The 22288-nt window shown below is 38.7% G+C and overlaps 1 protein-coding gene across 1 annotated transcript in view; it reads left to right on the top strand.

Annotated features, from left to right (window-relative positions):
- The window catches only part of LOC106895870 (E3 ubiquitin-protein ligase MYCBP2), a 150439-nt gene that overhangs the window by 6778 nt on the left and 121373 nt on the right, over nt 1-22288 (top strand). Inside the window, exon 2 of the mRNA XM_014955519.1 lies at nt 19989-20064. Within this exon, the coding sequence (XP_014811005.1) occupies nt 19989-20064 (76 nt within the window). The remainder of the gene's footprint in view (nt 1-19988; nt 20065-22288) is intronic.

A 22288-nucleotide genomic window follows, 5' to 3' on the forward strand; every position in this document is an offset into this window, starting at 1 on the left:
CTTCATAAAAAATGGTTTCAGTCCTCACATAAATTTAAAACTTTATTTAATAGGAAAATTGACGTGCTAATAAGTCTTGCTTTAAGCTAACCTGTGCATTAGAAAAGCTGGTAACAGTTGCTGTCTGCTGTAGGGTTTTTGGCTGCAATATAGGAATGTTCTAATACTAGATTGTGCTATTTGTGAATAGGTATTAACTAGCAATTAAAACTGTATTTTTACTACTACACGGTAGTTCTTTTAAAAATACTGTAGTAGTTGCTTGATAACAGTGTTTGTGCAGTGTTAGTGTAGAAAACATAGTGTAGAAGGCTGGAAAGAAGCTAATAATAACATTATGTTGAGCAGTTTAGGATGTTTATTTTATGTACATATATATAAAAATGTATCCTAATTTATATGAAAGATTTGAGAACTTAACCTGGATTCTGTAAGAATGTTCAGATTTTGTGAGTTGATAGAAATGTATTTCCTATTAACAAACACAGAGGCTGAAAGAGCCTTACAAGTTCAATGATGCTAGAAGACACCTTTGTCTTCTGTAGTCATGCGTCCTTCTGCTTCTTGGTTTGGAAGGGGAAGTGTGTAGTTTGGAAAGGAGTTAGTGCATGTGATAGAATCCCATTGTGTGATAATTTTTCCTTTTTTTTTTTTTTTTTTCCCCCCGGTTTGTTTTGGATTACAGAATAACACTATGTGAAGCCTTTTGCTCTTCAGTTAAAAGTTCAATTATAGGTCAAACTGGAATTGAACATAAGTTACAAAAAATTGTTAAGCTATTTTTTGTATCTGTAAGAGTGTGCTTATCTGAGAGTGTGTCAAATAGCAGCAGCTATTTGACAGTGTGTGTACTGTTAAATAGTGGCATTATGAATGTTCACCCGTGGAGATGATTGACATGTTCTCCACTTGATCAGTTTGTTCCTGCATCATTTATATTGGGTACCTAACTATTTAGCCATAATATTTCCATCATTATTGGTTATGCCTTTTTAGTGTTCATATGGTAATTGTCTCAGGAGTTGTCTTTTAGTAAGGTTAATAATAATGTCAGCAGATTCTCGCTTCTCTTTCAATTCCACTTACCAGCTCTTGGGTTTAGGCATTCTTGTAGATGCTTTTCAAATATAGGTAAGGCCTTGTGTCATATTCCTTTATTGCTAGTTTAATTCTTATTTGCTGTTTGGCAATCTTTTGGTGGTGTTGCCACCTTTAAAGATCTTGTCTGCTCAGCTGTGTTCCAAAATACTGTACTTGATGTGTTTTAAGCTTTTAAAATAATTTGTCCTTTCTGAATGTCAGCTTGGGGATTACTGATGAGAATATATGTGGGCACGTGGTTATAGGTTTTTGGTATCTATACAATGGCAAAGTTTTTAACAGTGACAACAGTTAAGTTGCCAGTTCAAGTATTATAATTCTAGTAGTTAAATCCGTATGAGGTCATTGCATAAATTTTGGGGGAGTGTGTGAGGGTGTGTGTCCTGGTGATAATGAAGTCTCTTCCACTTTAAGCCAGCAGATGTTATCTGAATATTCTGCTGAAGTTAACAAAACTTTAGAATTTTCAAATGCAAACATAAGTAAATAAAATTCCTGAGTGGGACATGAGAGGCATCAGCATATTAGATTTGCAACAATTTTGTGGTTTATTCTGCATAATATTTTAACCAGTGACTGTTGTTTTTTTTTTTTTCCTAATTTATTTCAAAATAGTAACAGCTGGAAATTTGAGGAATAATCACAGTTATTTCTGCTTAACTGAAATTGGACTTTGCTCATATTTTTTAAGGGGATGTGAGTTCTGTTGGCAATTTTCGTATAAAGTCCAATTTGCTGTTTTTGGTAATCTTCAAATTTTCTAATCTCTGTGCCCCTGGGATTCTTACATGTACTGATTTGAAATTGCCTGTGTGTATGTTGTATTTTTTTTTTCCTTTTATGTTGGTTTGCGGTGGGTTTTTTTTGGGTGTTCTTTTTTTTTTTTGTTGTTGTTTTTAAACCGAGAGGAAATGCCAGTTAAAGTTTACCCTGCTGTTGCATGCTGATGGTCTGTTAGATGGCAAATATAAGCAGTTAAAGTTAGCCTGGAGCTGGAGCAGTTTAAGAAGTTACCATTCCTCACTGCTAGCTGTGTTAGCTGTAGTACATGTGCTTCCTGCATACTTGACTTGATGTTGAGTTTGTGTTCCTGCTATGTTAACCGTCAGTTGTGGGGCTTTGGTTTTGGTTTTCCTCCCATATTATCATCTTCTTCCTGGCCAAAGCATTTCTTTAGTAAATTCTTTTCCTGACATGTGACTAGGTATGTTTCACCAAACCCATAATTTAAAGGCTATTTGTGTCTTTACAGAAAGCACATAGGACATATCAGCAATGCAGTCTTTGATACTGAAGTACTTCATGAAAACTATTTTCCACGTCCTCTGTTTACTTTGGAAGCTTGATCCCTTGTGGCATCTCTTAAAGACATGGTTGCATTTTTGTCTTTTTCTTTCTTACCTTGTTTGCCATCAACACTGCTTCACACCGAGGTGCTGGTTGGAATAGTAGTCTTGGAATTAGCTCTAAAGTTTTTATATTATAAATGTAGTATTTTTTGCAGCTAATCTTTCCTAGTGGTCTTTCACAGCCAATTCCTAATGCTGTGCCCCTCCAAAAGATGAATACTAGAAATTGGCAGAGGGGAGTGGGCTCCTTGTGCCATAAGTGGCTATGTTAAGGTATATGGTTTCTGTACACTTAGATTGTTTCGTATGTTAGGAAGCATATTAATATACTTAATAAGGTTTTTTTTTAACTATTCATAGTAAATGAATACTACTATTTACTATTTCATAGTAAATAGCATGTCATAGATCGCTGCCTTCCTTCAGACTAATGAATGTGTTGATGGACTTAATTAGTTTTTATTATTATAACTGAATGATACTTCTCTCTTTGCATCTAGTCTATCTATGACTACTTTGGCCTGAGAATACTGTGAGGATTTTCCTTTTGTTATTCATTTAATAAATCTAGGTCTATACCAGTTGTACACCTTAGAAAAGAAACAAAAATTCAGCGTCCTTGTCTCCACAGAAAAACTGGAGCCACATGCTTAGATTAGTGCGATTCCTCATTTTCATTTTCTTCCCTTAGCTTTCCTTGACTTGTGTTCACAAGCATAATTGTCTAAGGCAGTGGTTTTTGAACTGAGGTTTTTGAACTGTTGGAAAATACTTTATGGGTTCTCTGAAAGGGTGTTGTGGTTTAACCCCAGCGGACTAAGCACCACACGGCCACTCGCTCCCTCCCCCTGCAGTGGGATGGGGAGACAGTTGGAGGGATAGAAGTGCAAGAACTCTTGGGCTGAGATACAGATTGTTTAATAGGTAAAGCAAAAGCTGTGTGCATAAGCAAAGCAAAATAAGGAATTAATTTACTACAGGAAAGCAGGGCTGCATCGTGCCTAATGGTTCCTTGGGAAGACAAGCCCCATAACTGTTGATGTCCCTCCCGCTTCCTCCTCCTTCCCTCTAGCTGCTTTTTTTGTTGAGCATGACATCATTTGGTATGGGATATCCCTTTGGTAAGTTGAGGTCAGTGTCCCAGCTGTGTCCCCTCACCCCCAGCCTACCCGCTGGCGGGGCAGCATGAGGAGGAGAAAAGGCCTTGATGCTGTGTATGTGTTGTTCAGCAACAGCTAAAGCGTAGGTGTGTTAACACTATTTCCATCACAAATCCAAAACATACCAGCTATTCTGAATAAAATTAACTTTATCGTAGCCAAAGCCAATGCAAAGAGAAAGTAAGGTAAGGTCAAAAAGCATAAGCCTGTTTGTAGTTTAAATTCATTAGAATAATCTAAACCGCTACTGAAAAATTTTCCAAGTTTGCAAATGAAAATAGTTGGAAGTCTCTTCTATAATTTGTGCTGTGCTGCACAACTAGTACTTAGATTATTTTGATCATGATCTCTGTCAGTCTGGAAAACACTAGCCCAGTGTTTTAACCTTAACAGGATCAAACCCTGAACTCTTTGTTTTACTTCTCCAGTCTTCTCGTTGCAGTTAATTACATCACTCATGTTTTCTGTTGTGCTAATGAGTGTTTTTATAAAGATCTGCAGACAGGCATTTACATTACATCGAGATGAGCTTGTTCTTAAAGAAATACCTCATTCTCCTGTTTGTATTATTTCAGTCTCTTTGCTCTTGTTTTGATTGTTTCACCATGAGTTATGTGTATTGTTACTTACAACTCGCCTCTAACCTGGTTTTGCCTTTCCTTTCTCTCCCACTAGCCAATGCATTATTCTAACAGATATGCTCATATATCTTCATTACACTTGTATGTTTTCAGAGAAGTCATGTCTCTCTTACATTTCTCTTCAATCCTCTATCCCATTTTACTTCTAGAATACACCGTTATACAGGGTAGACCATTGACAGCTGCAAACTGGTGAGTTTTCGGTTGTTTACATTAAGTGGTTGCGTCTTCTGCTATTCAGTGAACACAATGTAGAATTTATTTGGTTTTCTTGCAATAGTAATCACTCTAAGGGTGTTTTACTGTCATTAACCAATCGTAATGTGCTTTTTCTTAATCAGTGCAGTTCCTCCAAAACTTCATGGAGCATGTTCCCTAAATTAAGATTCTGGTGGTATGATTCTATGTAAGACAGCTTTGTATGCGCTTTGATTTTGGTGGTTGTTTCTAGATAGGAAAGTGGCCAAAGGTGCAGATATTGTCATCTTTGCTGTGGTTAAATGACTTTTTTTATTAAAAATAAAAATACCGAGTCCTAAAAATGCTCATGAAGGGCAAGAGATAGAGAAGTACTTTCCTTTACACAACTTGAGGTAGAATATTTTCCTTGCATGTGTTGTTACAGATCTAATTTCATAGATGGCATTGCAGTGAATAAAGAAAAATCAGATAATTGCAAGAAAAAAAGAAACTACAGCTGTTGATGGTTATACTGACACACCATTCTCTTTGTGTGGAGAACACTTTGTAGGGATGCTTTCTTGTGTGTTCTCTTTGTTTAGATGAGATATATATATGCTGCTTCAGAAGCCTTTTTAGTTATGAAAAGGATCCAGATACTGTTTTGTACTTTTGCATTTCTGTCATTTTAAAATGAAAATCAGGTCGGAAAAAAAAAAAGCTGGTTGTTTAAGAAGCTAATGTTATAGTAAAAATAATGTAGATTGATGTTATAGTCTTGAAAAATAGTGCTGAGTTATGAATCTGAAGTGACAATTAAAAAGATGTGCAATTTCAGCTCACAAGCAGTAGCACATTAAACTGAACAGTCAAGTAGTAAAGTTGGTATTTTTTGTTCTGGATCAGAGTGTGCAGGGAGGAGTTACAGACCACACTAATGTGATTGTTAGTCTTGCCCATCTTCCACATGTTTGATGTCTTAACTATATGTAGCTCTGTATTCCTCCCCAGGCAGTGTTCTCTCAAATCCATCAGTCTCCTTTTGTTTTGAGTTTCCTTAACCTTTTCTTTTCAGATGCCTTACAAGCCCAATATAGCCTGTCCTACTAGTCTGCTGCTGTTTTCCTCTAAGCCTGTCTTAATTGGATTGCAGTTGATGTTCCTTACCCTGATTTACGGATTTAGATGACGGGATTTTAATGATTTTTCCATTTGTGGATATACTCTTTAAGCCCTGACTTTCCTTTTATATTGGCATGGATGAAAATTCACATCAGAATGCTTGATTAATAATGCAAAGAAGATAGCACACAAGCTGGGAATGGTTTGGGGGGCATACGCATGGCTGCTAGAATGACAGTTGGGCTGTTGCCCACCGTGCTAAAAGTTTGAGTTCCTGAAGCGTTAGATCTTAGGCTTACTAAATGAAGATGACAGTAATAATTTTAAATAACTCAGGTCATTTGAGGATAATGTTGTCGCTGACAATCAAAAATCCCAGGCTTTTATTATGTGGGGAAAAAATTGATTGTCATCTCTAGTGTTGTTTTGAGATCTGCCTGTCAAACCGAGCAGTTCTCTTCTTCAGTGATTCTCACTGCTGAGTTCATTAAAAAAATCTGTAGCCCTTGATCAAAAATGATAGTACTCCCAGTAGTTTTCAGTAACAGTAGGTAATCTACAGGTACCTTCAGGGCAGGGAGAGCAGAGACAGAGTACAGCAAGTTCATAGGTGGTACAAAACTGTGAGGAGTTGCTCACACATCCCATGGCTATGTTGCCATTCGCAGGGACTTGGACAGGATGGAGAATTGGGCTGAGAGGAACCTTACAAAGTGCAACAAGGGGAAATGCTGAATCCTGCATCAGGGGAAGAGTAATTCCAGGGGTCTGACCAGCTGGAAGGCAGCTTTCCAGCAGAGTAGCTTGGTGTACTGGTGGACAACAGCTGACCATGGGCCAGCTTGACTGCTGTGGCAAAGAATGTAGGAGCCTTCTGGACTGGGTTAGGAAGAGTGTTGCCAGCAGGTTGAAGGAAGTGCTCTCTACTCAGCACTCATGAGGCTGCGTCTGAACTTTTGAGCTCTAGGCTTCCCAGTACAAGAGAAAGACAGACATACTGGAGAGAATCCAGTTCAGGGCCACAAAGGTCATTAAGGGTCTGGAGCATTTATTCTATGAGGAAAGGCTGAGAGAGCTGGGGCTGTTCACCCTGGAGAAAAGAAGGCTCAGAGGGGATCTTATCAATGTAGGCAGGCAATGAAGAAGAGAGAACCAGACTCTCCTCAGTAGTGCCCATCAATGGGGGAGGGAAAAAGGCAATGGGCACAAATTACAAAGACTGAAATTCAGTCTGAACACAGAAAGCGCTTCTTTACTGTGAGAGTGGTCAAGCGCTGGAACAGATTGTTCAGGGAAGTTGTGAAGTCTCCATCCTTGGGGATATTCAAAATCCAACTGCATGTGGTACTAGGTGATCTACTGTGGCTGGCCCTGCTTGAGCAGGAGGGTTCATAGAATCAGACAATTACAGAATTCCAACCAGTTACAGGTTTGAAGGGACTTCTGGAAGTCATCTGTTCCCCTCCTTTCTGCTCAAGCAGGGTCTCCTAGAGCTGGTTTCCCAGGACTATGTCCAGATGGTTTTTGAATATCACAAAGGATGGAAACTCCATAACCACTCAGGGCAACTCTTACAGTATAAAAAGTGTTACCTCGAGAGATTCCATGATTATTTTTTTTTAATTCCTAGGAAAATAGACCACGAAGAGAAGGGATCTGTATGAGGTTTGCCTGTTTGTTTTCTGACAGGAGGTGTCACAGGGAGCAAATACGTGGAATGCTGAACAATCGGTTCTTGCAGTTGAGCTGTGTTGCAAGATGTGGTCATCATGTTACTGGAGACATGTATTGGACCTCCATGCTATCGCTCCATAGAAGTAAAGGAAATATGAGGGGAACTGGAAAGGCCATAACAGTTGCAGTTTAAAATAAGTTAAACCTACGTGTTTGTCTTAATGGTCCTGTAGGTAGAAGTGGATGGTAACAAGATGCAAATATAAGTCCTTTGTTACTTAGAGGATTTAAAAAATGTTTTAAGGTCTTTTGTGTATTAGAATCTTGCTGGAGTAGTGGGTGGGTGTCTAGGGGCAATTAGTCCCCAGATTGGGGATATTACTCCAAAAATTCTAGCTTTCCTCTTCTGTAACCTGTCTTCCAATTTTTTTTGTTGCTTTTTTTTGTTTGTTTTGCTAGCAGCTCTCATATTCAAACTTCTAATGTATCCCAACAGGCAAAAATACTGTCTGCGAGCCAACTGCCATGCGAGTGAGCTACTTTGGCTGTGATTTTTGGCAGAAGCAGTAACTTATTTTTGCTACCTTGCCTGCAACTCTGCAAAACAGGAAGGGAAGGTCAAGCAACTGCCTCATAGAGGTATTTTTTCATGAAGTAGTTCACAGAGTAAGTGTTCTCTTGTCAGAGATATTCTAAAACCTAGGGATACTAACCAGTGGCCACTGAGTTTTGTTTGCAAAAGGCATTTTGTCTAAAGAGTTCTGTAGATTTTGTTGCCAAGTTATGGTGAAAGGATTTAGATGAGTGTATTTATTTCTTCAGAAATGTACATTTTTGGATTTTTTTTTTTCTCTTGTGATTTGTAAGGTAAAATTTTGTGTCAGTTTGTGATGGAAGTATAGGTTGTCATGTATACTCTGTGTGTGCATGTGTATTTCATAAAGCTTGCTAAGATTTAGTTTTGCATTACACTGAGAGAGTTTATGTGTATTCGTACAGTATGTATTTGGGTGCCTGGTTTCATTTTGTGTATGTGTATTTTGTTCCCCGTCAGCTATTATTATGGCGAGTCCTTTTGCAAACTTGATCAGTATTCTTGTAGGTGATACAAAAAATGAAGCATCAAAAAGCTTTTGGAATACTGTTTGTAAGCAGACCTTTGGTTTATCAAGACAAGAATAGATTTGGTTTGTTGGGTGGCATTTATTTTCCTCCTTTATTTTTGTAGCCTACTGACACTGTCCCCATAGTTGAAACTGTGTTGAATATTTCAGTGGTAGAAGGAATGATGAGCTGTGGCTACTTAGTCATCAAAGGGAGGTATCTGCAAAGACAAAAAGTAAAACATGGGAAGCCTTAGGAAAGTTCAGTTGTAGGGTATTTTAGGACAACCTCTAAACATGATGAAACATCTGCTGTGTCCGGTTGCCTTGAAGCACTTTTCAAGCTAATTGATAGAGTTGTGGTGGAGTGAGATGGAGTAACCCACGAGCAAGCTAAGGACAGAATTAGGAGTTAAGTGATGTAGATTGGACCTAGTACTTGAGCCATTTTCTGAGCATCTCTCATTTAACAGTTACAGATGTAATCTTAAAGCACCTACCCTTAAGTGACACATTCTCTACACCAACTTTGTAGAAGGCTTATGGCGTTTTGATTATGTGAGTTGTTTACTTTGAGTTGCTTTATGGGGCATGTTGTAAGGCAGTTTCTCATTGTAGACACTTAGGATTTTTGGCAGCTGAAATAGCAGTAGTGCAGAGATCACGTTGGAGAAATCAAAGGAGTATTTTGTTGGAAGGACACTTAATGCTTAGATAAATGTGGGAAGTTTTGTACATGGAGGATCTTAAAGGAAGTAGTTGCTTTCAGGTGGAAGTAAGGCTGCTGAAGTTTGTAGCTTCTGTAAATGCGTGGATGTCCCAAAATCAGGAGTATGAAAGACAAGCAGCAACTTTGATATGTTTTACAACAATATTCAGTGTTTGCATTTTGTCAGTGGTACCTCTTTATGTCCTTGCCGACATCCAGACTCCACATGCTTTTCTTGCTATTTAGTTCTCTGGTCCATAAAACCTCTTTTCCATCTATTTATTGATTAGGCCATTAAAGCTCTGTCCACTTTGGTTTGTTTAACGTTGTCAACTCCCTCATGTGAGCCATTGCTTGTTTGTCCCAAGCTTTAGTTGAACTTTCTCTTCCCGTTTGTTTTTCCTTTGGTTGTATGTTTGCCAGATGCTTTTCAGTTGTTAACAGCAAGTCTGGATGGGCTGTAAAATAAGATTAAAAAGCAACTTATTTCTTGCAATAAGGCAGGAAATATGGTCCCACAATTTTGAGATCTCTTCAGATCTTCTGATCAGCCTTGAGAACCCTTTTTTCTTTATTATTCCCCTTCCTATATTTTGAAGCCCTTATAGTTGAACTTGGGTAGCAATGAGACAGTGAATAATAAGTTTCCTGCTGACAAGTGCACTGGTATTTATCAGCTGTGGTTCTCCATTATTGTATTTGATATTAAGATGCCTTGAAGCTAGATTACAAATTAACAGCTGTTTGGTAGTGCTTTGGAGGATGGAGTAAATGGCATGGGAGATAGGGAAACCCATCAGAGGCTGTGATTGTTTTAATGTCTCTCCATAATGGCTCTGCCCTTCATCTGTGTGATCACGTCAGATAGACTATCTGCTTACAGAAGCTAAGGAAAAAAAAAATTTCTCAAAATGCGCATTCTTGTAGCTCATCAGGAGTACCTCCGTGGCTGAAAACTCTGATGCAGATCTGATAGCAGAGCTATTTTTTCTCTTTGTTAAAACAATATCAATCAGTGATGAAGGCAGAAATAGATAAAGAACAGGCTAGAAAGTAGTTAGGTATTTTCACAGTTGTGTTGAAATTCCGCCTTAGAGTGGTTGGAAAAGCTGGCTGAGGCAATTTCAGAGCTATTGGGAATTAGCTTGGAGAATTCATAAAAGATACAAGAGGTTCTAGGAGACTAGTATAACACAAATTAGTAAACAGTGCCTGATTAAGAAACGGATCAAGAAGAACTCAAGGAACTCTACAACAGTTTCTGTTGACTACATTTCTAAAAGTACTCTAAAGGAAAAATTATGTGTTATATAAATGAAGGTGATAAATTAGACACAAAAGGAGTTTATAATGAGCCCTGTCTGGGAAATTTAATATTTAGTCACTATCAACAGTTATCCAAAACTCATTTTTCAAAAAAATATGGAAAATAATTCAAAAAATATGGAAAAGAGTTAGAATTTCACCAAAAGAAATTTAACTTTAAATGCTAAGCTTCTTCTAAAGTTGGATGATGATTGTGTTTGGACCCAGTGTCAGTTTAGTCTGTTCTTCAACTCAGAGCTTGCTCAGAACTGAACCAGACCTTAGAATATCTTGTTATAGCAGATCAGTTAGGAGTATACCAGAGCTCTACTTGGGCCTGCACCAAGAAGCATGTGCTGATCTTCAAGCAGATGCAAGTGAGAAAAGCTACAGTTGCCCCTGTCATCTTGATGGCTGGACTGTATCCTTCCTCAAGAGGAATTTTGGGGTGAGTAGCCTTCCGCCTATCAATTTGGCTAGATGGAACTATTGTAAGGTGGGTTTAAAACTACACGGAAGACGCCCAGCCAGGAGAGGTGCTGGGGAACGTCTGGTTATCCAGGTGGAAAGCAGGGGAGAAGAGGTGGTAGAGCACTTCTTCTGCATCTGGATCTGTCCTGGGTCCTGAACTGGTCAGTCTCACCACGGACAATTTCAGTGTTGGAATTGAGATTGTAGATGCAAGAGCTCATAGGGGACGCACAGCCGGGAAAGATTACAGCTGTACTGAAGATAATAACATCAACGAATGCTTAGCGTCAACAAAAAAAAAGTCAGTAAGCACAAATGTAAAAACAAGAGTGAATAAAAGCAAAGGTAGAAGTTCCTCATGACAGGTTCTACACGTTGTATAGAATTATAAAGTGAATGTGATGCAGCAGTGTCATGCTGTTGGAGTATTTCTGTCTTTTTTTTTTTTTTTTCCTTCTCAAAATGTATGAGAGATTCTTTTGTTTAGGAAACTGAAGTAATTCTTGACCTTTTGTTTGCATTTCAGGATTGTGGGACTTATTTTGTCTCTTTCTCTGTATTTGTTTTGGTTTGGTTTTCTTTTCTCAAGGAGGACTAGTTCAGCAGTATGAGAGAAGAGTGAAGTTAGATGTCAGTGATGTAAATGATTTGTGGTTTAGGCTGAAGGAACTGAGACTTCTTAATTGACAGATAACTTATTTCTTCTCAGACTTTAAATAAATTCAAGCTAACTGCGGAAAAAGAGGAAAACAAACTGATTTTTCTATAATAAATATGTAAAAAAATATTAGCATTTAATTGCCACAAGGGTGATTTAGAAAATAGCTCACAAAGAGCTTTGCAGTAGGAGTACTTAAGACATGGTGGAAGTGTGAATATTAGGAGTGTTTAATATCTTCATGGGGAAAACACCTGTCTGGAATGAAGTGGAATTTGACTATTCCCATGCTGGACCAGGGAATGCAAAGACTGATGTTTTGTGGTCCTGTCCAGACACTGTTTTTAATAATTCTTTCATTTGTCAAACTATATTTTAGATTGCTTGGGGACACGCACAAGTTTTCTGTACTGAAGTTTGGAAAAGTCTTGTTAAGGATTCTGTACATAGTGTCCACGTTGATTCATATGCACAGAGAAATGCTTGATTGTTGCATGTAGGCATCTTCTTTGTCATGTGCTTCTTAGTATACCCTCAGGCATCAGTAATATCCAAGAAAGTGGATATCAATTCAAGTGACTGGCTTGTCTTAATACAGGTATATATTTTAAGTGGGGTAGAGTGGTTTTCATACCTTGTTCTCTTGTTACTTTTGGATAGTATTGTAGGTTTGATTATGCTGACTAATTCCCATAGAAGTCTCCTCTTGTGCCTGAATTTACTGTATGTTTGCTGATCCAGATGGTGAACAGATGAAAAGCTCAGTATGTCTCTACTTGGAAGCGTAATCAGAAACATGGCATGGCACCAGGAAAAATGCTAAACTCAGGATGAGGAAAAAAATATACTCTTTTCACAATGTACAAGCAGATTTATTGTGCAGTCAAATTTTACTTTGGTATATAAACAAACAGTGAGGAACACAGAATAGTTGAGATTGGAAGGAACCTCTGGAGACTGTCTAGTCCAACCTTCCTGCTAAAAGCAGGATCAACCAAAGCAGATTTCTCTGAACATTGTCCAGTTGAATTTTGAATATCTTCAAGAATAGAGAATCTGAAGCCTCTCAGGGTGACCTGTTCCAGTGTTTGACCACTCTTACAGTTTTTATGTTTAAATGGTGCTTCCTGTATTTCACTTCCCCGTTGTCTCTCTGCCTGTCACTAGATATTGCTCAGTGGAGACTGCCTGCATCATCATTACTCTCTCCCATTGATATTTATCCACATTGAGAAGATCTCCCCTCGCTCCCCATGTTTTCTCTTTTCCAGCTAAACAATCTCTGCTTTCTCAGTTTTCCCTCATATGACAGATGCTCCAGTCCCTTCAGCATCTTAGCAGCCCTTCTTAGGACTTGCTCCGGTAAATGAGGAGCCCCAAACTGGTCAGACCAGTGCTGTGTAGAGCGTAAGAGCCAACTCCCTCAACCTGCCAGCAACACTGTTCCTAACCCAGCCCAGAAGGCCTTCTTTGTGTGCCTTCTTTGCTTCAGGGGCAGTGTTACTGGCTCATGTTCAGTATGTCCACCACGAGGACTCACAGGCCTTTTTCTGTAAAGCTACTTTCCAGTCAGTTGGTTAATAGTGCGTTCAGGTACCTGAGGGTATTCCTCCCCGGGTGCAGGACTTTGCATTTCCCTTTGTTAAAATTTATGAGATTACTGGTGGCCCATTTCTTCAGTCTGTTGAGGTACCTCTGAATAGTGGCACAACCCTCTGGTTTATCAACCGCTCCAAGTTCTGTACTATCTGCAAACTGGCTTGAAGGTGCACTCTGTCCCATCGTTCATAACTCTTTGATCAAGCAAAGAGCAATTTGGCCCATTTTCAGTCCATGTTTACCTAGCTTGTACTTCATCAGTTTGTGTATGGGGATGTTGTGGCTGACAGTGTTAAAAGCCATACTAAAAGTTGAGATAAATATAATCCCCTGTTCTCCAGTCATGCACTGAGCCAGCCTTCTCATTGTAGAAGGCTACCAGGTTGGTCAAGCATGATTTCCTCTCTTCATAAATTCAAGCTGACTGTTCGCTGTCACCATCTTATCCATTGTATGTTTGGATCCCCCAATCTTCCCTCTTGCCCTTCTTGAAGATAGGAGTGGCATTTGTTTTCTTCCAGTTCTCAGGGACCTGGGCTAATCACTGTGACCTTTGAAAGACTGAGAGTGGCCTTGCAGTGTCATCAGCCACCTCCCTCAGCACTTGTGGGTGCTTGCTGTCAGGTCCTGTTGACTTATTTAAATGTTCCCTGACCTGAACTTCGTTCACTGAGGGTAAGTCATCATTACTCAGACTTACCCTCTGGTCTTGGGGACACGGCATGGCTGAAGGCTAGTATTACCAGTAAACACGTAGGTGACCCACGTCCCTTGTGACCAGGCCCTTGTCTCATTTAGCATAGGGCTTACATTTTTCCCTAGTCTTCATTTTGCTACTGATACACCTATAGAAGCCAATCTTGTCCTTAATGTCCCTTGCCAGATTGAACTCCAGGGTTTGGCTTTTATAACAAGTGTCTCTGTATTTCTCCTGGGTGAGGTGACCCTGCTTCCACCTCTTGTATGTTTCCTTTTTATGCTTGAGTGTTAAGCTCCTTGTTTATCCACACAGACCTCCTGTCTCCTTTGCTTGACTTCCTGCACATATGAACAGACCATTCTTGAATTTGGAGGTGTTTCTTGAAAATCAGTCAGCTCTCCTGCACCTGTTTCTCTCCAGAGGACTGTATATTATGAGAACTTTTCAAAGTAGGTCACTGAACAGGCCGGAGTCTGTTCTTCTGAAGTTTAGGATTGTGATCCTGCTTCTGCCTTGCTCCCTTCTTTTAAGTTCCTGAACTTTACCTGCATTGTCACTGCATCCGTGACTGCCCACAACCTTCATGCACCTGACAATTCTTCCTTAAGTGTTAAGTCCAGCAAAGTGCCTTCCTCCTTTGACTACCTTGATCACCTCTATCATGAGACCATCATCTGTGTGCTCCACAAAGCTCCTGCATTGCTTGTGCTCTGCTGTGGTCCCTTCCAGCAGATTTTGGGATAGTTAACATCCCCCATAAGGACCAGGGCCTGTGAATGTAAGGTGTCCTCATCAGCTTTTTCCTCATCAGACAGCGTGTAGCAGACACCCGAAACAATACTGAAAACGATACTGGTCGTGTTGGCCTGCTCTCCAGTCTGAACCCTTAAGCTCTCAATTGGCTCACCATCAACTGTTTAATATTCTGTCTGAATCACAAAAAAGACAAGGGCAATCCAGTTGGTGTTCTGCAACAGCTATGATAAATGTTCTGGGGAAGTTTGGATGTGGGAAGGTAAAGGAAAACTGTCAAACTGGATGGTAGAAAATGAAAATTACTGTCTTTGCTACTTTCTTTGAAGTATAATTTATATCTCTCAGAGACTAGAAGAAGAGAGTAATTAAGTCATTGTGTTTTCTGGGCAGTCATTCTATATTGATACGGCTTTGTTTACTCAAAACAGTCTTTTCTTCCTCATCTCCTTTTTGTAGAAACGTCTTTGAAAAAAATGTGGCAATCAGATATTGTAATACGCTTATTCAAAGCTGAAAATCTCAAAGGCATGTAGACTTATGCAAATCAAATACTGCCCAGTTTGCTGAGTAGAACCTAAGGTGTATAAGATGAGGCACTGTGGCTGATGTCTAACTGCTTTGGAACAATTAATCTTCCTGTAGTCCTGCTGTCCTTATGGCAAATGTGATATTCCATCATGTAGTGACAGCTTCTGGATAACGTGTTTTGTAATTTGCAGATCTTTTATAGCAGTAACGTACCTGTACAAAGAAAGCTTCTAGACAACAGTAGTTGTTATGTGATTTCTGCATGTAAAAAAGGGAGTATTGCTGATTTTGCACTATTACTCAGTATGGGGCAGCTGAAGAAAACAGTGGAGGAAACATCAATTCATTACTTTTCAGCCAATGTCTACTCGCATTTCACTACCCTTTAGTAAAGCCTGTTGGCAGATTTAGAGCTTTTTAAGGAACCCGATGCTGTGAGGAAAGACCCTGAAACATGGTGACTACATGAGTGATAATAGCTTGCAGCTGCAGGCTACTTGACAATTTCAGCTTGGGGTTTCACTTTGGGCTGTTGAGGAGCAAACGCTTGCTGCTTCTTATCCAACCAAATTGACCACCAGCAGAAATAGTTCACCAAGGGGAGGGAACAAAAGAATTATGTGATATCATAAATCTGACTGTTTCATTTTGCTGTCACCGAGTGGTTGGTGCCTCTCAAGAGCATTTCTACTAGTCCTTGGATGCTTCAGGTAACTGTGCAAATTAAGCACCTATGGAAGCAAAATAATCCAGTGTATTTGTCATTTGTCTGGATGCAGCGTGACTTTGATAGACCTCTCCTGTCAACGTGTCAGCAGTATACCTCTGCCTGGAGATGCTTAGCCATCAAACCAGAGCAGGCAAGTTTAGGCAAAAAGACCAAGACAAAGTCAGTTGGAAGATTTTAAAATTTGAGCAGGTGCTAGTATGGAGCTGAATGAATTCACTAGTTTTTCAAAAACGTACTCAAAGATTTAATCAACAGTAGAATGACTGGGTCTAACACCGTACCGTCTACTGTGATCTTTGGTTACGCATTTCAGATAGAAGCAAAGGTTTTAGGTCAGACAGTAGGTGAGTAACACTTCTGTGGCTCCTATTCTGCCTCAGCAGCAGAGACAGAGTAATGATCTTTCCACTTGTCAGTGACACTTTTAGTATAACATACAGCTTAGAAGAGCTATTAAGGTTGACATAATGTTAACCCATATTGAGTAATTCAGTAACAACACAGGGGATGTGTGTGGGGGGAGGAAACGCTCAACACATAAAGCTTCCTCCTCGAATTGAAGCTTCTGAATTGCAGTTCAGGACTATTGTGACTTTGAGGGAAGAAGGCTCTGTTTGCATTTCCACAGCTCTGCTGAACAGAGTGAGAGCAGCGGTGTTGAGACAACTGAGGAGCATCCCTCCAGTAATGCAGCAAATATTGCAAATATTGAGGCATTTGTTCTGTATTCCAGGGTTGAAAATCGTAGATCTTTGCTTTTATTCTCAACAGATTTTTTTTCTGTGAAGGCTGTAATAGCACCATTCATTCTTTCTTTGGGTCTGTTTGCCACAAGTATGTTCTTGTCAAGGTATTTTCATGCTCTGCGCTCATTTGACTTACACTTCCTTTGTGGTCCGTTTCAAAACTGCTAACTTAGTCTCAAATGTTAGAATGGCTTGAAGCAGTTTGCAGAAAACCTGCCTAAGATTTGCTGATAAATCAGTGTTTGGTTTGTGGGAACGAAATGGTATCAACAGCCAAGTTAAAAGGTAAAGGCTTAAGGCCTTTTGCCACTGGAAGCAGATTGTCAGCGTAGAGTTTCAGGACCTTTACAAATCATGGCTTACAGCAATTTACAATTGTTAACCAAAACCATAATTAATAATTTAGCTAAAAAGTCCAACCGAGCCATATCGGGTCTTGTTAATCTTCAGGCAGTAGAAGAGTCAGGCTTATAATTAACACATGTGGTTTCCAACAGGAAATTACTCATAATCTGCTTAATGTTGTTTTTCATGAATATACTTGCTCATATTTTATCCTTTCTATCTGTATATTAATACCTCTTGGCATAATGAAACATAACAGTAAAACTGTGGATAATAATATATATCTTTTTATGTTATATGCAGATACATTTTAAACGTATTAGTATTAGAATTTTGCATCGTAATGATAGGTTGCTCAGAACTGTTTATGAAGGTGGTTTTTTTTTTTTATTTAATCACTTACTAGTTCTGAACTTCCTTTTGGATACAGGGGCAAAGTGTGCTTCTCAACAAAAATGTTGCTATTTCTGTATCCTTGAGATTTTAAGAAAAGATGGGGAGCTAAATGTGAATTCTCAACATGGCATTTCTATACCCAAGTTGTTTCCCTGTGAAAAAATTGCTTGTCTAAAACTGGCTGACGATAATGACCGCTACAGCGGAGTGCTGGGAAAAGTTTATACTTGGTAGCACTTTTAGTGGTTGATGTATGAATGAGGGAGATCATAGCATCACCAGTTGGAATCTGCAAGAGGAAGTAAGCCCACTGATGATCTTTTCTGCTTGCTAATTGGAGACAACCTAGGTATCATTGACAAACCCCAATCTTAGCAAGGGGAAAAAAAAGCTGTATATATATATATATACACACATACATATACGCCACGTTCACAGAAATAAATATGAAAATACAGGGGTTGGTCCTGTGAAATATTTACAAGATGAAAAAGTGCTTATAATGTTGGCAGACTGTAAAAAATTTGGAAGGTTCGCAAGGATTTTGGCAGGCAGGATTACATTTGAAATGTCTTGGCGACTTGAGTTAGTGTCCTTTTAAAAAAAAAAAAAGCAATGCTTGTCAAATTGTCTCCGGTAAGTGCAAATTGTACTGTGTTTAAAAGGCATAATTAACAGCACAACTATATAAGGAGTATTGGAAGCTCAGTTTGGAGGTTTTGTTTTCAAATTACTCTGGGTTACATAGATCTGTCATTCCATATTGCTGTGAAGCTGCCAAATTATACCTGGAATACAGTTAAAAGTGACCTTGGAGGCATATGAGGCAATTCTTCTTCCTCTTCTCAACAGCATATAATAAGTACTGTTTTCAGTTTTGGTTAATGTGGTTTACTCGTGGTATGGACTGAGAGCGCTCAGAAGAAGTCCAAAATAAATTGTGACTTTTACATTTAAAATTAGGATAAAAGTTTCATAAAAGGTTATTTTGTCCAGAGAAGATGATGGAGTGGCTACGGAATAGAAGAGACTGCACTGTTCTTTGTATTTGACAGCAGAATAAGAATTAACTACATTAAAGTCTAATAAGGAAGAAAAACTTGTCCAATGTAAGAATAATTAAATAGTGAAACTGACTATGGGGTTTAATTATAGAAATTTGGACATTAAAGGTTGTATGAAATTTCTTTCCCTGTTCTTCTTAAATAGGTTGTTTACTGTTATATATTGAAACTTTACTGTTGAAGGAACTTTAGAGGATTATCTCTCTTTATAAGCTTTAATGTACTGGGGAGGGTTCCCCCTCACTGAAACACTTCCCTTAACTCCAGGAAAATGGTGGTAGTTCCTTGTAAGAAAAGTGGTGTGAGCTGATTTGTTCCTGCAGGAAGTGTCTTGATAAGGAATGTACCTCCCTTTTGTTAATAAGCGAAGATGGAAAAGTGATGAAGTCTCTAGCAGGCGGCTTTCTTGGGATACTCTGCAGGGATTCTTTGTTTGAGCTTGTTTTCTGACTGGTGGCCATTGGTCAAACTTTAGTTTCCAGCTTTTGACTGCTGGACTGTGGACTTGTATACTCTTGCAGTCTGAATGCTGTACAGGAGAGGATAGTAAGCAATATGGTTTTAGTCCCTCAAAATGTGTATTTATAACAAAGTTGTCTGACTGAAATACTAAGATTTTACTGATTCTCAATCTCCTACCAGTCTGTTACCTGAAAGTGCAATTCCTTACTGTCTGTGATTTTTCAGGTTCCATAATTTTATTTTTCCAACTAATCTGAACTGTAAACTGTTTCAGTAATTTGTAAGTGGCGCAGAGGAACGCTAGTAGCTGTTGCATAAAGTCCTGTATAGGATGAGCTGTATGCTGCACAGATAATATCTGCCTTTTTTTGTGGAGGGTTTGTAATCTGGACAGAACAGAGAAATGTAGAGTACGTTAAAATAGCATGCATCTGAAGCGGAGTAATCTCAGTGATGGTGACAAAACAATTGTGTGTGTGTGTATGGTGTCTTTTTTAAAGTTTTTTTTCATTGTTTCTTTTTTTTTTTTTTAGTGGGTAGTAAAATGGAGGAGAAAAGGAATGTGATAGCAATGAGGTGTGGGCAGAAGAGGATTGGAGGATGTGTTTTAGCTAGACCTGTATATAAAGGGACGGAAACAAAAAGTCTGTAAGCTGAGGGTGGGAAAAATCCAGACAAAATTAAAAAAAAAAGCTTTGTTCAAAAGTTGCAGTTTCTTCCACCAAGTGAATCTTCTGCCAAATGACACTTTTAAAGCTTCCTTTTTGTCTTAGAAGGCTTGACTCTTTGTGTGGTAAAGGCGTCACAAAACATACATGTTCTTTACTAATGGATTGTATAACTGAGAATCATCAATAACTCTTGATTCTAGCATTAGTATAGCACTAATGGATTTGTAATGGAAACAGTAGGGTAAACTAGTATAAAATATAGGGATTTTTCTTGTCTGTCCTAGCGTGTATTCTGCTTGAATTGGTGAGACAAAGGCTCTTAATTGTGCAGCATTAGGAAAGCATCATTTTAAGTCCTTTATATGCTGGTTTATACTCTGAAATTCTGAAATTGGTTCCCTTTGCTTGGGTGAAAAAATTTTAGAGGGCTTCTGACTTTTTTCTCTGCTGGTGCTGCTTTTTTACTATGGGGTATGGAAGGGAGTTTAATTCTTTTATTCTCTTCTGCTCTTTTTCAGAAGTAAGAAACTTTTTAGCAAGAAAAAATTGAAAAGGAAACAGAAGACTAAATTGAAAGTAAAAACGCGCAACAAGGTAAGTCTGTAACTAACTTGGCAAAGTTCTGGCTCAGAAACGAAAATAATTTCAATTGAGAGAAATATAAGAAAAATAAGTGTAACTAGCAATGTATTTGTTTAGAAAATGTAATACTAGACCATTCTTGTTTGTCAGTTTATTGAATTCTACATTACTGTGATACCAATATTAACTTTATTCAACCGTGTTTGCTACTAATGTTTAGCATGAAATAATACGAACAATATTTTTGGTTCTCCAGTTCCTAAACCGTAAATGTAGCTAAACATGCTGGTATTTAGTATAAGTTTAAGAGATGCATACACAGAGTTCTAAACATATTGGCTAAAGGAAAAAGGGACCATTCAGTGTCTAAGGAATCCAAAGTTACTTCTGAAAAATCTTCCATAATGGAATAGATGATATTTAACTCTTTTTATGGATGTTTTCTCCCTGTGTAACCCCTGCCCTCATCACTTTAAATGCATGGGAACAGTCTAGTGGACTTCATAAAAAATGTTTACGTGTTTAATTGTTGCAGAGAAGAAATCTAGACAGAACCAACACTATTTTAAAATACTGCTCTGCTACATTCATTCTCTATTAGAGAGTAGTTATTTCTCTGTTTAAGCTAGAGCTTCAGAGGGATTTTCCTGAAGGCTCACTGCAGGCACAGAGGCTTTTTCCTAGGTTCCCATTCTAGTCAGTAAAGTAGCTCACTTCTGCAGTGGTTCTGAGGACAGAACCAATGAAATATCCAGTGAAAACACTTTCTAGTCAGTTGAATGCCCTTATAATAAAAATACACTGTAGATCAAATTGGCCATCTTATCCTTATTTGCCAAACCTCCTGTAGTTACTCTATCTGAAGACATATGACTTAGGGAGGGTGAAGGGAGCCTTATATCTCTTCATTTGGTATTGCCTTTTTGGATACTTACCAGATGGTTCTGCTTATCTAAAGTAGTGCAGCTCCAGACTATGGTATAGAAGGGGGTTATCTTCACTTCTGTTCTCAGTACTGTACAGTGAAATATTTTCTGGTCCAAGCTGAATTTTTCAGCCCTTTCTTCAGTTGCTATGGTATTAGAAGTTTTAGCCCTGTTGCTTTCATGATTTTATCAGATTCACTGTGTGGAGAAAACCAAGTTAGAAATTTGAAGAAATTTTGCAGGATGTAGTTAGTCTTTGCGTGTTCTGTCTGGTGACAGACTCTTGTGCTTTTAAAATAAGATAACAATGATCAAAGCTGAAGAGTTATATAAAGAGAACGATTTCTTTCTGGATAGTGGTGCTTTAGTTGAACTGCCGAGTAGGAAGCTAATCCAGAGCTTCCTGTTCTTCCCAAGCTTGATAGTCAAATGTGCTTCTTGCACTTAGCTACACTGGATAAATGGATTGGCAGGATCCCTTCTGAATGGCCAAAGGCCACATGAGCATATTAAAGGCTGGTTCTTGTCAGCAGTGATGGCACTAACTGATGATCTCTGTACCTCATGCCTATGCAGGGTTGCTTTCAAGATTTTTCTTGGATTTTAAACAGCTTCTGCTTGAAGCATTAAGTGAGACATATGTGCCTTTGAAAGGCATAATGGGTTTTTGCATGTCTTCTACTGATGCCTCTCTTCCAGACAGTTTTTGAGGCGGGCCAGGGTTGACTGGTAGAGCATTGGTGTTTGTTCCGAGTCGCTGAGGTAGAGAAAGGCACCCCAGTTTATTCCTGCATGCTAGCTAGTGTATTTCCTGAAAAATGTAGCTGAAGAGGGAAAGATAAAATCAGCTTTGTATCTTTAGGTTGTCAGACTTTGTTTACTGACAAAATGGGATGGTTTTTGGTTTTGTTTGTTTCCTTGGTGGTTTTTTTTGTTGGTTTGTTGTTGGTTTTTTCCCTGTATGCTTTTCAATGAATGCCCATGTTTACCAGTGCAGAATAAGCACAGTGATCATTTTTGCACTGGAATATCTGAAAATAGATGTATGTATTATTGTCAGGAAAATGTGAGTTTCCATTTAAGGCCTTAGAATAGAGCAGATTGAAAAGACTATCGCTACTGCACATCCTGCGCAGGAGAGCTTGTGTGCATCAGTTTATTTTTTTTTTAAATCCAAGGTATTTTAGTCTGAATGGCCATGGGAGTTTTCTCTTAATATGCTTGATAGAGGCAGGGAGGGCCTTAAATTAAGAATAAGCTGAAGATGTTAGATTAGATATTGGTGTAGCACCTTGGATTCCTTCCCCTGC

This window comes from Calidris pugnax, unplaced genomic scaffold, assembly GCF_001431845.1.
Source record: "Calidris pugnax isolate Ruff unplaced genomic scaffold, ASM143184v1 scaffold153, whole genome shotgun sequence".
NCBI classification, from domain to species: Eukaryota; Metazoa; Chordata; class Aves; order Charadriiformes; family Scolopacidae; genus Calidris; species Calidris pugnax.